This window comes from Gambusia affinis, linkage group LG08 (genome assembly GCF_019740435.1).
Source record: "Gambusia affinis linkage group LG08, SWU_Gaff_1.0, whole genome shotgun sequence".
Classification (NCBI taxonomy): domain Eukaryota; kingdom Metazoa; phylum Chordata; class Actinopteri; order Cyprinodontiformes; family Poeciliidae; genus Gambusia; species Gambusia affinis.
The window spans coordinates 28,036,308-28,052,906 of record NC_057875.1 but is presented as its reverse complement, the minus strand read 5'-3'; the positions used below and the strand labels follow the sequence as shown (position 1 = coordinate 28,052,906).

Genomic DNA, 16,599 nt, shown 5'->3' with positions numbered 1-16,599 from the left:
ATGGGCAAATTGAAATAGATTCATGACATGCCTTATTTGATATGCTTGTCTTTACCATTTGAAACAATTAATTCTAAAATGACACAGCTCTTATTTTACAAAGCAAAAAGTAGGGAGTGGTTGAGTTTTGTCTTCTTTGTCCTCAGGTAAGGCAGCGCACACCTGGTGAGCAGTGTCAACATGTAAATACAACCAAATTTTACATACTGGAACTTTATTTGATGAAAATGAAAAAACTTAATACAAAGTGAAAAGTTTTGTTAATCTGTTAATATTTATTAAACCACACAGACATCTAACCTCATGTTTTTATTTATTTATTTATACAACTCATAAACAGTGAATCCAGAGAGAAAATAATAAAAAAAATAAAATTAAATAAAACTGAAACTACTTGACATATTTTGTGATGGAGAATATGTGCCAGGGGCACAAGAAAATGTTCATGATGCCTCAGGTTAAGCATTCAAAGACTGTAATACCATTATTACACCACTAGATGTCAATAATGTCAAAAAATGTTTTTTTCTTTAAATCAGAATTTAAAGAAGAAAGAAACTGATTTTGCTATAGAAGTGATGGGCAAAATAATCTTTCAAGGGACATTTTCATTTCCCTCCTATTTATCACCTTAGTGACTTAAATATTGCTCCAAAAGAAGTGATAAGTGCATAATTTAATGGTAAACAATATTGGTTGAAGTGGTTAAAAAAAAAAAAAAAAAAAAAACTGTCCGAGAGAGCAACAAGTGTGTATGGAAGACTATGTTACCATTTAATTAGCTTGGCTATTGCCTTCCTTCAATTCTGCTCAATTCTCATCTCCATTCAATGCTCCATCTGAAATTTCTCCCATTGACCTCAATTTCTCATAGTGAGTTTCAACCAGGCCAATCAGTGAGAAGAGATGCAGCCAAGATGGTGTGCTAATGCACAGAGTGGTGTGATTGATATGCTCCCAGCTTCATGTCATGTTCAATGCATCAAATATAAACTCCTCTTTCAGGAATGAGTCTGCTCTGCCGGTGAAATACTCAGTGCAGCAAATATGCTTTACCACGGTAGCTTCTGTCCATGGTAGTCAAGGAACTCTCCGTGGTCCCGCTCGCTAAGGCTGAAGAGGACAGACAGGATTCCAGAAACACTCTGCTCTACTGTTAAATCAGCCTGTAACAGAAATAAATTGTCAGTGGAGGATTTCCTCTGATACAGACCCACATTTAGATGATGGTTGAATCAACGTTGATATACTGTAGTATCAGCTATGGTTGAAACCCTAACAATGATTCAGTATATAAGTCACAGACTAATTTTTGTATAATTTCAATGTAAGACTTCAACATGGATTCAATATTTCTGCCTAACCATATTTCAATGTTGATTCACTCATATTTTGCTGTCTGGATCCCAAAGTGTATCAGTACAACACCATATAGGATGTCCCTGTAAACCTTTTTTAAGTATTGTTGAAAGAAGCCCAGAGAGATTGATTTTAATCTAAATAGTGCTTACATGAGGTCCTCCCATGTCCGTCCTCACCCAGCCAGGGTGCAGAGACATGCAGAGAATTCCACTGGACTTCAAATCAGCAGCTAGACACCTTGTCACCATGTTTAGGGCTGCCTGTGGGAAAAATAAATAAATAAATAAATTCTTTTATTCTGTTGCTGTGACTCACAAAAACATATAAAACAGTTTTATTCCATCATTTCACAGTGACACTTAATGTAAGTAGTTATGGTTACATATATAGTTACTTCTTCATATAAACCAAATCTATCATCTGAATTTTGTAACCATTTCTTGTGCATGTTCTGACCTTAGAGGTACGATAGGCATAGCTCTGGAATTTGGCAGCATCCCCACAGTTCAGTGTGATGGAACCAAGGACAGAGGACATGTTGATGACAGCTGCTCTGTGGATCCCCATCCCACCTGCCCTGGCAGCAGCAGCAGTCTCCAGCAGAGGCATGAAGGCCTGAGCAAAACCAACAAAACAGCAAGAAGATCAGGCTGCAAAACATAATCAGTGTCAGAGCTCCAGAACACCAGAAAGGCCAAAACACGCTGCCAGAACAACATCTGTAAAATCAAAAATAAGAGCCTGAGGTGCCCAGACCACACACCATCTTTTCCACGATTATATAATTTGTACATGAACATTACAAACAGGTTCAGCGACAAGGAGAAACCCTGGCAGAGTCCATCTCTCACTAGGATGAAGCCTGAGTTTAACAACAGAATACAAACAGCTCATACTTTGCTCGTCTCACTTACAGTGAAACAAGAAAATGTCACCAAAACACCACACCTCATATTCCGTCCACGAAAGGCTTTTTGTCCTGTTAAAACACACTTACTTGATGAGCCAAAGGTTGACTCATTTACAAAACACGTACTGCAATTTAGTTCACACTATCACACAAAATAAACGGGGAGTAACAGTGGATAACAGGTCAGATTTAAGAAGAGTTGGATTGCTTTTAAGGCATACAGGAACATTATGGTCTGGCAGAGGAGTAAGTCAGCTTTCAGACTGTTAATGTTGTCCTCACACGTGGCTTTCCTCAGGTCTTTGTGCCTTTTTGTGGCACTTTTCTCTGTCAGACAATGTAGTCTTGTTAAGCATACATTTTAATGTTGAGCTGACCCACCAAATTCTCCAGTTCTCATTATAAAGTTAATTGCAAAGTCAGTGGGCAAAATATAATGTAGAATGTATGCATTTGTTGGTTTCATACACAGTGGAACATCTGCATATTTTATTTGTTAACTTTAGACCTGAAGGTCTTATAGAATGTAAAAACAAGTCTCAACGTCTGAAATAAGAGGACAAACTGTAGTGGCACAAAATACTTCCCTAAAAGTTAAATATGATATATAAAACGCACATAAGAAAGGATGTTTTTTTAAAATAAAACCCATGCATTTTATTGCATTCAAATACATAACATACATGCTGTAACACCAATCCTATGTTGGTATGAGGAACATAGCATTTGGATCTTCCACACCTTTGTTACAAAGAGTGGTGCAACAGTGTTGACCTGGAACATCGTCATCATTGCCTCTGGGGTTACAGTGCTGATGTTAGTGGAGGATCCAATGGCAGCATTATTAATCAAGCAGTTGAGTCCTGAATTTCCCACAATAGACCGAACCTGTTCAGAGGCTGAACTTATGCTCTCCTCACTGCTCACATCTGGAATGAACAGAAACATGAATGTGCAATTTACAATCTTTTGTATAAATGTTTTTGACACTAGTAACCTTTTTTTAGAACCGTCATTTGACAGGAAAGAAGGTTAGAGAGAGAGGAGCCTGCAGAAGGACAACCATGTCAAGGACTATAGTGTTTATCCATGGGTGGCCAGCCAGCACCAATACAATTCACAGTCTTTAATGTGTTTAAATATACATCCATGACTGACCACTAAAGGGTTTGACACATAGCAGGCAACCTCGCTCCTTCTCCATTAAAGTTCTGTAAAATGTGTCTCACATTTTAATCACTTGCCCTCCTCCTACAAAATTTGCAGTTGTGAAATTTTGAGCTTGTACACACAGACGTGTAAGCTCTGTGAGACAAGAAAGCTGAAAAATGTCAAACTGTTGTCACTACTGTTGTTATTGCGTTCACCCTGGGTGTCCCGGGGCCTCGGGTGTACAGCGTGTATCTCTCAAAAACTGTTGCGGCATATTGTTTGATGCACAAATGAGTATGTTCAAAAATTAATGTTACATGAACGTTTGTGTAAATACATAAACTTTTTACCTGAAAATGTGTGGCAGTCAAGCATTGTCAATTACAAACTACAAAATCCAAAACTTACCTTAATACACTGAAATGTGACTCCATTCAGTGTTATATATTCAAGGGGCATTGGAACCAATATTTTTCATCATTTTAATATTTTATTATTTAAAACTAAATCACAAAACTGATCCCATTTGCTACATACAATCATGTAACACACACCTCATTTATGAGAAACCCCTCAATAAATGACTACAAAGTAAATAGAATATTTTCTCTGTTTTTGTTTCATGTAGATGTAAATGTGCATCTGTTTGGGCACGTACGAGCATCAAATGCATGTTATCTGAGGGCACTTTCATTCTGACTGAAAAAGAGAATGAGAATGATCCTGTTTGGATCAGCAGATTAACTCCAAACTGCTCAGGTTTGATGAACCTTAAGGAGGACAAGGTGTGTACACAATGTCCTCGTCCAACTGCCTAACAAAAAGTGGCATGCTGGTCTGGTTCAACACACGATTCCTTCCCGTGGAATAGCTCTCAAAAGCATGTTTATTTCCACACTTACTGCAGAGAACTCTCAGACTCAATGCCTATTTTTTAAGTTCTGACTGAAATCTCAACTGCTCAAAGAAGCATTTTCACTTTGATTGCTCAATGAGTCTAATAATTGTACTCTTTACATTTTAATTTGTTTCATACTTTAAAATATATGTCTTTTTAATCACTAGTAGTTGCACTGGGATTATTTATTTATTTGTTTATTTATTGCTTTTTTTGTTTTCACACTAAAACTTTGTTGTCCACATTCATATAAGCACTTCGCAGAGGACTTCATGAAATTCCAGAAGGATAACATTGAGCCATCTCCAATGAAACAAAAAATTATGTTATTCTAACTGGTGGGTTCTACCAAGACGTTGATGAAATATAAGGGATGGACAAAGTACAGGCAGACTTACCAAATGTAACAATATGAAGACCTGAGTGTGTTTTTGACAGCTCCTGCAAAGCCTAGGGAAAGGAAAGTCAAGTTTAGCATTTAATGTGTACTGTAAATACTGCATGTATTGTAGTAAATTACACTCACAACACAGTCATTTTTGTATGACATAAAAGTTGCTTGATGAAGATTTAGCCCTGACAAGTAAAAGCATTTTCACGCCACTGAATATGTGGTTTGTAGAACTCTATAACTGCAAGCACAAAGTCTGCTTTAATATGAAGGAAAACAAAATCTCTCAATTTTTTTTAACATCTGCAGCATCATCTGCCACTTTTGATGAAAATAACAAAGCTGGCTGCCCTGCATAGCAACCCTCCTTGTTGCTACACAATGCAATAAAACCCTTGAAGCCAGTACAAACTCTTCAACACAACAACCATGATCAACAGGCTTTGACATATAGAGCAGTTATATTTGGACTAAAGTAATCAGAGTGGTAAGGCACTAAACACAGTGTTCAACATCTTGAATGCAAGTCTCACTGCCACCACCTGAGGAAATGTTCAATAAAGCTGTGAGGAAAGTTAATGTACACAAAGCCTATTTATACAGAGTAGTGGTTGGTACTTTATGTGTAGCTAATCTTGTGTCAGATGGACAAGACTGTAGAGACAAGAAATTAGCATTGCTTTGGAAAAACTGTTTACTTATGTAGCACCGCTCATCACTTGGTAAGTCACATGGGTAAACTATAGAAAATATATCTCCACAATTACATTAATAACCAGCTCTTTTCACATAGGGTCACAATAAAAAGAAAAAATGTAAGGGTTTGTGTATCAGGACATAAGAGAAATGAGCTGTTCTTCACCAAATTCTAACATATCAACTTAACACCCAGTAAACAGAAACTACACCAGTTTTATCTGTTGTTATGCACCAGATAAAACAGGTGGCAGCAGATAAACAGTTTTCCCGTAAAGGTAAATTGTTTCTTCACCATTGAACAGCACGAGCCTGATTGACAGCGCTAAGAGCTTTCTCTTTGCTCTGATTGGATGTTTCTTACCAGGAGCAGTGCATTTCTGCTGATGGCAATAGCAGCAACAAGCTAGCACTGTGTTTGCATTCTCAAATATCCATAACAGTACAATACAATACAATACAATACAATACAATACAAGTACAATATGTTGGAAAACTGCACTCTTCCCAATTTTTGAGCATACTGAAAAAAAAAGAAATGTAGTATTTATTTAGAATAGGGTTTCGCATATTATATGGTTTGGTCGTCTTATTGGGGTTGTTTGTCCACTCCAGTGGAGGAATACTTAAGTGACCGACTTTATTTCCAATTATTTCAATGTTTTATTGAAAGAAACATCGTCACTCAAAAAAGCAGCATAATTTCATCCTTCAAATTGTCTGCCATCATATGCATGCAATTAAAACCAATTTAACCCAATTATTCCACCAAAGTGGGACGTGGTGATACCCAAAGTTCCCGGATGTGTTCTTGCTATCACATTCCATCCGTCAGTTAGGGTACCAGTATCAGTTGCCATGGTGATAACACAAACCAAAAAAAACAAAAAACGAATCAGCTTTGTGACACTGAGAACTGTATTTTACTCTTTTATCCTTCTGAAATCAGACTATCTGACATTGCTTTACGATTGGCTCAAGAAATAATAAAAAAAGGTAAGCATGACTTAATGAGCCACAGCTTGTTACAGGATCTGTGTGTACAGCAGGGGTGCCCAAAGTCGGTCCTCGAGGGTCGGCATCCTGCACGTTTTAGTTCTCTCCCTGGTGGTACCAACAATCTTTTCAGCATGTCAATGTTCTTCTTGGGCCTTCTAACGAGCCATCATTTAATCCAGGAGCGTTAAACCAGGGAGAGAACTAAAACATGCAGAATGCCGTCCCTCGAGGACCGACTTTGGGAACCCCTGGTGTACAGTATAGATAGGAAACAACCTGATTTTATGCCTTACGGACCGTATTTGAGCCGTTGGGGCCAGACTATGAATTCAGTCAGTGTTATCAGTGACAACATAAAAGACAGCGAAACTAAATGAGCAGCTCGGGTCGTTACCGTGGAAGCAGCAGGGTTGCGGGCTGTCGCTATGATGGTAGCGGGTCTGTTGCTGCTGTTAGCCAGCTCTTTAACCAGCTGCAGTCCTATCCCTCTGCTGGAACCGGTTATCAACACGGACTTCCACACACCCTGACTCATGTTTACTTCGTAAGGTTCTTCTGATAGTTCTTCTGTAACAGTTATCCAACCTTTTCTTCTTTGACATAATGTTATAACTTTGTTCGCACATTATACTGCCACCACCTGGAGAGAGGTAGCTACTGTGGGAAATAGCTACATTTCAGACGAGTTCAGCCGCATGTAGCAGACTCATTTAAACTACAGTTTAAATGAGATTGTAATAAATGTTAAAGGTAACACATTTCAGTTACATTTCATAAAACATTTGTAGAAGTTTTATTAAGATACTTTACAAGCTCTATGTTGACATGTGTTCCACATATCTATCTGCTGACGTTCAGAATCTATTGGAGCTTTATTGTTCCCCTTGGATCATCTGATCACGGGTTGTTGGTGAAACAACCGTCACTTTAAACTCGTCTTTCAGGTTATGACCCTGCATGAATTCCACTGACTCTTACGTAGCAGCTAAAGACACTGTTTTTCCAACACGTTTTTACCCAGGCTGCTACAGTTGGTCAGTTTTTCTATTGTTTTTTTGTTTGTGCCTTTGTGAAGCACTTCGTGTTTTTAATATCTGTGATAGGTGTAATGTAAATAATTGTTACTACATCTCATTCACTCAACAAAGGTGAAACAAAAATGAACTAAGACATAAGTGATTAACTCGGAAAAACAGAAAACAAAATCCCAACCCAAAAAGCCAGAGTTCTGACACTCATCCACGTCACCAAAGATTATGTGATTTTATATATCACTGCAGAGACTCCATTAAAATAAGCTGATAAAAGTACACTTTACAAAAGACAGAAACTAGGATCAGCTAAGGAATCATTCTTCTGATTTCTGGACGAAACAGGTATCTGCGTGGGCATGATGAACCAGGCATTGATTGAGCCGAATCCTGGACAGTCCACACAGGTCTATACTGAAGATGACAAGCCTCCTCAGAAAGATCCCTGCTCTGATAAAGAGAATGTCCATGAAACCTGTTCTACTATGATTCCTGTTGGAGCAGGAAATTGGGGTGATAGCAGTTTATCATGGATCATTCCCCATACTTATCAACAAATCATCTCACCAGAGATTCTGGACCCATTCAGCTTTAGGTAATGTGACATTGTGTTTTATCTCCTGATAAAGTGATTTTGCTGCCCTGTTGTACCAATACAGCCGATCTAAAAAATATTCACTCCATTTATTTTTGCTGTTTTTTTTTTTTTTTTTTTTTACACAGTATTACACTGTAAAAAAATTAGACCACTGTCAAGATCATTAGCATTTTCAACCTTCAGTGTGATACAGTGAGTAGCATAAGTATTGATTTCCAATGGAGTCACTGACATAAATGTTACACCAAATCCTGACTGAAGTCATACAGGCATACAAACAAGTCAAAAGCAAATTAGCTCACAAATTAAGTTACGACTTTTAGAGCCATAATGGTCAGGGTCAGTAGTGATTCTTGTTATGGTAAAAATGACACTCTGCTCAGGACACCATAGCCTTAGGAGCAGAGCAACCATTAAGAAAAAAATTTCTTTCCATTGCCTATTTGCATGAACACAATGATACTGGTGGCAGCATCATAATAAGGTTGTGGGTTTTTTAACTGTTTTGTTGTTGTTTTAAGGTAGATGAAATAATGAACATTTTAAAATCAGTTTTGAAATTAAACTTTCAGGTGGCGACTAGAAGGTTTTTCAATGAGTCTAATCATATCTCAAAAATAAATAGACCTTGCTTCATCAGAAGAAAATTAAAGTTTTTGAAGGACCAAAAGGCAAATAAATCTGGTTAGGTCACTTGGAGAGGACTTTAGATGAGAGATGTCAAGCCATGTGGCAGATTTTGAGAACTTCTATGATATTTATTGGGCAAGTTGTATAGACCACAGGAAATGAAATGCTGAAGTTCAAGCAAAGGTTGCTCAAAACAAGTATTAATTAAGGGCAGCCAGATTTCGCAAAAACTGATGCTTATAATTTAGTTTTTCAGTGACAGTATACACATCATATTACAGATGGAGAAAAAACGGGAGATTATTGCTTAAGGTCTAATATTTTACTTTATAAGGGCTTTGCTTTTTACCAGGGGTGTGTTTGCTTTTAAGATCTACTGTATAAGAATTTCTGAATATACTTCTAAACTGCCCAAGTTACATTCATCTCAGATTGGAGTACCCATATCAGGCCATGCCGTGTCAGCTGACCTACCAAAACTACCACATGGAAACCCAGATGAACCAGAACCAACTCCCTGCTGAGTATGTACTCATTCACCCCTCTCTACCAACATAGCTTCTCTAAAGACATGCAGTCCTACAACTGTCCAACTTAAGCTACATTTTTTTTTAGTGTGCATTAAACAAACCTGGTTGTGGGCATTGGAACAACATACACTATTGTGATGTGTGGGCTCTGCAGCCTTAATACACCATTGTTGAAAGGTTGAGCAGTGCTATGTTTGGAATCTAATGGTGACTTAAGTTACTCTGATCTCTCCAGTCCTGGTCCTTCCTACAGCAGCCAGCTCGACTCAGCCTCTGCCATTTGGTCGAATAAGGAACCAGTTTTCTCCAATGTAAGGGTTAGTTCAAACATTCAGAATCAAGTAATGACTTAACAAATTTAAGCAGATTGCATACAACTGTTTTTATGTTTCCAAGAGTGTGATGTTTCCCTGTGCTTATTCAGGTGGATTTATACAACCCTGTACCCATGGAAAATCTGCAGTTTCAGCAGCAACCTACTGAAGTTGCATCTCACATCACTCAGACTGTAAGTGCAGCGAAACATTTTCAATTCGGTGGGCAAAAGTGAATCTGCAAACATTATCACCCACAGATTAATAGATTTCTGTGTCTAAGAGTATATATATGTACAATTTAAAATTAAAACAGAGTACGGTAATAGAAACTTTATTTCAGACTCCAGGCCAAACGAAAACAAAAATAAACAACCAAATAAATTGACATCTGCTGTCATCTAGAGATTAGATAAAATTTTGTATAAAATGACATAAAAGGTAATAACAGACAACAGTACCAGTGTTTCCACAGCTGTGAATGGTAGCATGTAGAGCTCAACCATGGGTTTCTTAAGGTCATGATACTTTTATGTTCAGATTCATTTAATATATATATATAAATTTAAACCTCCTGCAGTATTATCAAAACATCAAAGTCAAAGTAAAAGGTTCCTTTAAGTTAAATATTTTTAACTGTTAAATTAATTCAACACAAAAACCGTAAATTGTCATTACTAATCCAAAAGGATTAAGTGAGATTAATGTAAATAAATTCATTACATGAATTACAGCCCTAATAAACTTTTTAGAGTGTAGAATATTCCCACATGTTAGAGCCAGGGGCCGGGATTAAAGTACCGTAGTAAAGATAACCTCTTTTTAATTGTCAGGTGATGTATGACGTCGTTGGAGGTGGACAAGTAGTGCTAGTTACTCCCCCTGAGGCAGGACCCACATATCTGTCCCTGGATTCTGCAGAAACACATCAACACAATAAAATGGCCCCAGGTGAAGGTTAGGATGAACTGAAACAACAGAGATTATAAAACTGCTTCAGGCTTTTCCCCAGAAGTTTTTACATACACTAGCAGCACTACAAGACTCAGACTTTTTAAACATGCTAGAACTGGCTTAACATTATGGACTAATGCTGCCACACCAATCATCATGCAGTTAAACAGAATAAAACACCTATTCTATTTCATTTCTAGCAGCTGTGCTTGATTTGTTTTTCTTCACATAGCTCCCTTCATGTTTCCTTTGTGATACGGTTTTTACTGCAAAACAGGCAGTGAAAACAGGCTGGAACGATCCAAGTCAGATAGTATCACTTATACAACCAATAAATAATATACTTCATAATGTGCATCTCCTTGATGTATCAAAGAGCAACCTGTAGAAGAAAAGAATCACATTAGAACCAGTATTGGTTCTGAATGGAGGATCGTAAGGTAACAAGAACAGAGACTGCAATAATAACCTGGATTGTTTGGATTGCAAGTCAGGATTGTAGTTTGGGTGAGACAGAGCAAAAGGGCCAGACTCAGTCACTTCAAAGGTGTAGGTGCTCCTAGACACACATATTAAAGGGGGACATCTAATCTCTTAATCTGACTAAAAGTGTTAACTTAAAGAAATGTCTTATGAATTTTGAAGTAGATGGAGTCTCATAACTCTTCATTGTTTTTAACAGTTGCCAATGTGTTGGAGACTCCCAAACAGGTAAGAGAAGATTTCTGTACTGCATACTGTGCCATCTTGAACTAGTTAGTCTTTAATAGTTAGTTATTTTTCATATCCATTTATTCAGTGATGTATTTATCCTCAGCATCCTGAAAACCATCAGACAGCTTGTTCTCTGTATGAGTGCAGAGTTCAGACAACCAACATTCAGCCTCAGGCCTCTCTGCAGAGGTAAGAAAGTAAAATTGTCAAATTTCTGTCCTGGTACCAACTCTTTACTAAACCTGAATAAGTCAAATCAAAGTTTATTTATGTAGCACATTTACAACAACCTCAGTTGACCAAAGTGGTAAAACAAAGACTATTTTATTAAGTTTGGTAAAAAGCTGGTTGGTTGACCTTAGGTTTCTGGGTGGAGTGTAGAACTACAAGAGTTCACTTAAGATAGGCCCATAGAGTTTAGACACAAAAACAATCAATAAAACCTTAAATCATACCTGAAAAGCCCAGGAAGGGTCTGCAAAAGGAGGTAATAGATTCATGCCTCCTTGTTTTCGTCAACAGACTGGTTGCAGCATTTTGCATGCTCTGCAGTTGCTGCAGGGAGCTCTGGTCCAACAATAAATACAAAGAGTTACAATAATCAGTTACAAATAGATAGATTTGAATTCCTTCTGCAAAACAATAAAAAGAAACTTTGTGCTTTTAAAAACACAAACGTCTATTTTCATCAGAGGACTGAGCCTGGCCTGTATTCACATTGATGCCGATTTAAAACTGGCTTAAGTTGACTTTTCATCCTTTACCCCTGTAGACCCGTTGGGGCTTTGATGGAGTTGAGATCCAAGAAGCCCTGCCACTGTACAAGATCAAGGTGCCTCAAACTGTGAGTCAACCATCTTACATCATTTTCTTCACCTCTAAAACAGCTGAAAGACATGAACTTTTACCTAATCACTTATCCCTGTTCTAACACTCTTTGTTTGAGCTGAAAATGTTGTTTGTGATGCATGTCTTAAACGATTATTATTCTTAATTATTATTCAGGTGTGACAAATGTTTTCTCCAGGTTGCGTCAGGCTATCTCGGAAATTTATGTTAGTATCACACTTAAATCCTGACCCTAACCCTAAGTTTGACCATTACTAGTACATACCTAACCCTAGCCTAACTTAAACTCAGTTCACACTTTAGTCCTAAACCTAACCCCTAAGCCATATGCAGCAGTTCGTCTTATGGAGCCAGAGCACATAAAAAGCAGAAAAATTGTCCTTACAATGTATCAAATACAAAGCCACACACACATGGGCACAGCATAAAGGGATTTGGTGTGGTTTATTTGGTGTTTTTATCTCTTTCAGCTACTGTGAGTGTTTTGCCAATGGAGTGATGTGCAGCAACTGTGACTGCTCTAACTGTCACAACAATGAAGAGCATGAAATGAAGCGTCGTGAAGCAATCAAGGTTTGACAAACCAAGTTCTCTTAATCATGGATTTATTTGTAAGGCTAGAGTAACTAGAGTATGCTACATCAGTAGTGTCAAAGTATTTAAACACCTATGTGCTAATTGCAGATTGCTGGCAATGTAAAACACCATATATCATTCTAATCATTTGTTATGGCTTGTTAACACAAATAGTTAATCAGCCAATACCACGGCAACCACTCAATACATTTAAATGCTGTCGTAAAGATGCCTTGCTGAATTTCAATGTGAGCATCAGGTTGGGGAAGAAACAATGTTTTCATAACTTTGACTCTGAGATGATTGCTGATGTGCTGATCTAAGTTTTGAACACAGTTACTGTTCTAACAGACTAGCAAATGATCAACCTGAATTGGGAAGAACAATCTCTGAAATGTACACAAGATGGTTGGACCAAGAGAAAATTTCAATAAGCAGCAGCTGTCTGGACAACAATGTCTTCTTTATGTCAAAGGTCAGAGAAAAAGCAGCAGACTAGCCTGAGATGAGCTGCTAGGGGAGGCAAGTGGTTGTCTCCCAAGTGGTTGACCTTGGAGAGGCAAACTTGAAACTAAAACATTTTTCTCTTGAATCTTATCTTGTCTTCTGGTTTTGCAGCTACGTAACCCCAATGCCTTCAAGTCTAAGCTTGTTGATTGGAAGACAGGAAAGGCCAAAAGTTGGAACAACAAAGGCTGCAACTGTAAACGTTCAGGATGCCTGAAGAACTACTGTGAATGCTATGAGGTAACTCCAGCACACACACAACACATCCCAGGGTCAAAGAAGTCTATGTTTTGGTGATGTAACTCCATTAATAACTTTTTTGTCTACATTCTTGTGTTGTTCTTCTATTTGTATTTGTCTAATTCACATTTTCTCACAAAGTCTTGTCTACTTTGATTAACTAAGTAATTATATCACAAACATCTCTTTCCTTAGAGAGTCAACTAGCTTATTTACAACTTGATAGTGGGGAAAAAAAATCTAAGTGTAATTCAACAGAATACAATTTAATAAAATATGACAAGCAAAGGCAAACTGAAGTAAAAAAAAAAATTATATTGATTACAGGACTGATTAAACCTGTTGAAAAGTATTTATCAAAGTTTGTCATTTGCTGCAACTACTGACTTGTGGATACTTGACCAAGGAGTGATTCCTACATCAGTTTTACTCTTCATCATGTCATCCCAGACTGGTAACTAGAGTCACTTTGTGATTCCTGCTGTAAAGATCACTGGGGGATCTACAGAAATGATTAAATTACTTGATGACATGTCAGCTGTGTCATTTCCATGTTTTGACCAGCATTTAAATGATGCCTTTTCAAATCAGCAAAAATCAAGACAGTTGAAAAAGCAGGCGAGCGTTGTCAGAATCTGGTTTAAGAGATTTCATGAAAATACGTTTAATTTCGAGTATTTCTGTTGGAAAAGTTGTTGCCAGAAAGAAAATCATCTCCCTTTAGTTTGTGGATTTCAACGATTAACCTTGAAGAGCAATTTCTCTTAGATCTGCTTATTTTCCCCAGTTTTAATAAACTTTGATAACACTGAAAAGCATGATAAATATATGCGCGTTATTGTGGAGTGAAACTGACGTATCACCTTTTTATTTCATTTGCAGGCTAACATCCAGTGTACTTCCAGCTGCAAATGTATTGGCTGTTTGAACCATACAAACAACTCTCAAGTGGGTGCCAAGGGGGTTGGGGGCAAAGTGAGGAACAGGTGAGTCTGTCAAGTTTAACTTGGAACATTTTGTGGTTAGTTTTAACCTCAAAGTTTGAGTCTTTTTGTGTATAAACTTATTATGTGTATATACATGCATTGAGCTACATCTTTAAAGATGGAAATCACCAAATCTAACTCCTGTTTGAAATTTAACAGGTATTTTGGAGCAATTTACAATAGGCCTTTAATAATGTTTGGTTATTCTGATTGTATAATCAGCTTTCTGCAGTGCAACAATGGAAACATGTACATTCTGTCATGGGATGTCTATCACGCTCAAGTTTACGAAAAATAAATGACGTAGATTTTACTCAAATAAACCAGCTAAAATTATTCTCTCATACTGATTTTATTTTGTTTTTCACAAACAAATAATCTGCATGATGTTTGGTGTGTTTACTTGGTGTTTGTCAGTCCATCAGGAACACACTGCATTTAAACAAAATGTACCACTCCTTTATGATATTGCTAATAGTTACCCATGTGTAATACCAATAAATGAAACATGAAAGTAAATCTTTATTTTAACTGATCTGCAAAGCCCCTCGTTTGTATGTGTGTTCTCAGATGTTCTCAGTCAGTGTTGACCCCTGAATGGGCGGAGACTGTATGCGGATTTTTGCTGACTAAGGCAAGTGAGGCTGAGAAGGAGAACAAGTCACACACCATGGCTCAGCATTTGGTCCTGGCAGAGTTCGGACATCATCTCTCAGAAATTGTCAAAGCCATGTTCGACTACTGCCCACAGTAACACTTTTCCTATGGAGGACCAGAAAAACTCTGGAGCCCTGTGGTGAACTGAAAAGCTGGACAACATCTGCGCTAGCTACACAGTTAGCATGTTTGAATGTTCTACAGAATGTTCTGTTGTTTTAAAATGTTTCCTGATATTTTGTGAAACTTTGATGAATTCTTTAGTTTGTTATATAACCCAATATAAAATTTCCTTCTCATTTATTTTTAATTTGTTGTAGTTGTATTTATAACACAAAGATAAGATATATGGTCCTGTTTAATGGATCAGCACTTAGCATTCATCAGCATAACACAGTAAACCAATGTAGCAATATCCATGTTTTAATCTTTATTGTCATTTGTCATGTAAACATTGTTACTTTATGAATATTTAAAATTTGTTTTTAGATTTGCCTTGATAATTGACAAATACCAGGCAAATGAAATAAAATACTACACATTGCTTTTCAACCATTTGAAATCAATTCAGTATTTTCTAAAAAGTCTTTGGGACTGCTATTTTTAAGACAATTGTACAGCTTTATGTAAAACACAATTTCTATATAGAGACACATAGTCACAGTCTTAACAACACTTCACCTGCCAGGTAAATACGAAGCTCCAGGCCAGGGGTGCTGCGAGACTCAAAACTGTCATGTTGAAAACCCTTAGGAGCATAAGCATACATGGTCTATTGAAGATAGATCAATAGATCAATAGATCTATCTTCAATAGATTTCTTGGTCTGCTGAAGAAATCTGTGGATGCTTATTTACCTGCATTACTTTAGCCTGGCTTGACAAAGCTGCACCTGAGCCTGGTTTAGTCTTTGTGAAACAGATAAAGCCAGGATGAACTGATGGCACTATGTCAACCGGATCTTATCTCTGATCCTGGATTTCATAAATCTACTTTTGTGAAACTGCCCTTAGGTCATTTCTCCGAGTTTTCTTTTGACTCGTACCCTTCTCATATAACTGCTATTATCAAAACCAGACCTTGTCCTACGCTATTTTTTTCATCCAGAGGGTCTGGGTTCTCGGATGTTGAGAAATTATTGTTTCATTGAGGTGTGGACCGTGTTGAGGTTTTAAATTTTCCCCAATTTCTAACATTTGCTCGTGACGCAGGTAATTCACCAGTTCAATACTAGGAATCATACTGAACTGCCTGCACTGTGAACAAACAACCTCCACTGAAAAGTGCAGCTCCAAATGAGGCAACTGTGGATGTTAGTTGAATATTTGGAAGAGTGACAAACAACTTCACTTCCATTGATAAATCTACAGGCAGACTAAACCAGCGCAGAAAGTCGACATCATCATTCACAACTACTCCTTCTCTCTGCTGATTGGCCTGGTAGAAAATCTACTGGAGAGAATCAGAAAGAATTGGAGAACGCTCACATTGTGCTGTAAAAAAAGACTTTTTTTCCACGTGTGGTTGTACAGGGTTCCACATGCATACAGGGATCCAGAAACAACTTCCATATGCAGACCCATCTGTGGCAAAACTGTGGTTGAC

The 16,599-nt window shown here is 37.5% G+C and overlaps 2 protein-coding genes across 5 annotated transcripts; one reads left to right on the top strand and one right to left on the bottom strand.

Annotated features, from left to right (window-relative positions):
• Positions 1 to 259: 259 nt before the first annotated feature.
• Positions 260 to 7,045, bottom strand: zgc:110339 (uncharacterized protein LOC550490 homolog). Its single transcript, XM_044124078.1, has 6 exons — positions 6,803 to 7,045; positions 4,721 to 4,772; positions 3,014 to 3,201; positions 1,819 to 1,977; positions 1,512 to 1,622; positions 260 to 1,166 (listed from the first exon to the last, which is right to left on the bottom strand). The coding sequence occupies exons 1-6, from the start codon at positions 6,941 to 6,943 to the stop codon at positions 1,053 to 1,055; spliced, it is 765 nt and encodes a 254-aa protein (XP_043980013.1). The 5' UTR covers positions 6,944 to 7,045; the 3' UTR covers positions 260 to 1,052.
• tesmin (testis expressed metallothionein like protein) lies at positions 6,271 to 15,466 on the top strand. 4 transcript variants are annotated; one of them, XM_044124071.1, is made up of 13 exons: positions 6,271 to 6,405; positions 7,785 to 8,034; positions 9,099 to 9,191; positions 9,433 to 9,508; positions 9,622 to 9,705; positions 10,345 to 10,468; positions 11,148 to 11,176; positions 11,283 to 11,368; positions 11,952 to 12,023; positions 12,499 to 12,601; positions 13,223 to 13,351; positions 14,234 to 14,337; positions 14,908 to 15,466. In XM_044124071.1, exons 2-13 carry the CDS (start codon positions 7,799 to 7,801, stop codon positions 15,089 to 15,091), a joined length of 1,320 nt encoding a protein of 439 aa, XP_043980006.1. In that variant the 5' UTR covers positions 6,271 to 6,405; positions 7,785 to 7,798; the 3' UTR covers positions 15,092 to 15,466. The 4 variants fall into 4 exon arrangements, with proteins under 4 accessions (XP_043980006.1, XP_043980007.1, XP_043980004.1 ...); XM_044124072.1 differs by having other exon boundaries at positions 9,433 to 9,514; positions 10,345 to 10,462; XM_044124069.1 differs by having other exon boundaries at positions 9,433 to 9,514.
• The last annotated feature ends 1,133 nt before the right edge of the window (positions 15,467 to 16,599 follow it).

Bases quoted from the DNA above. Each gene is read 5' to 3' on its own strand.
- zgc:110339 (XM_044124078.1), bottom strand. From the start codon at position 6,943: ATGAGTCAGGGTGTGTGGAAGTCCGTGTTGATAACCGGTTCCAGCAGA. The intron at 1,978-3,013 runs GTGTGGAAGATC...GGTTTTGCTCAG, and splicing joins CACCACTCTTTGTAACAAAG to GCCTTCATGCCTCTGCTGGA. The intron at 1,623-1,818 runs GTCAGAACATGC...TTTTTCCCACAG, and splicing joins ATGCCTATCGTACCTCTAAG to GCAGCCCTAAACATGGTGAC.
- tesmin (XM_044124069.1), top strand. From the start codon at position 7,799: ATGATGAACCAGGCATTGATTGAGCCGAATCCTGGACAGTCCACACAG. The intron at 11,177-11,282 runs GTAAGAGAAGAT...ATTTATCCTCAG, and splicing joins TGTTGGAGACTCCCAAACAG to CATCCTGAAAACCATCAGAC. The intron at 14,338-14,907 runs GTGAGTCTGTCA...GTGTGTTCTCAG, and splicing joins GGGGGCAAAGTGAGGAACAG to ATGTTCTCAGTCAGTGTTGA.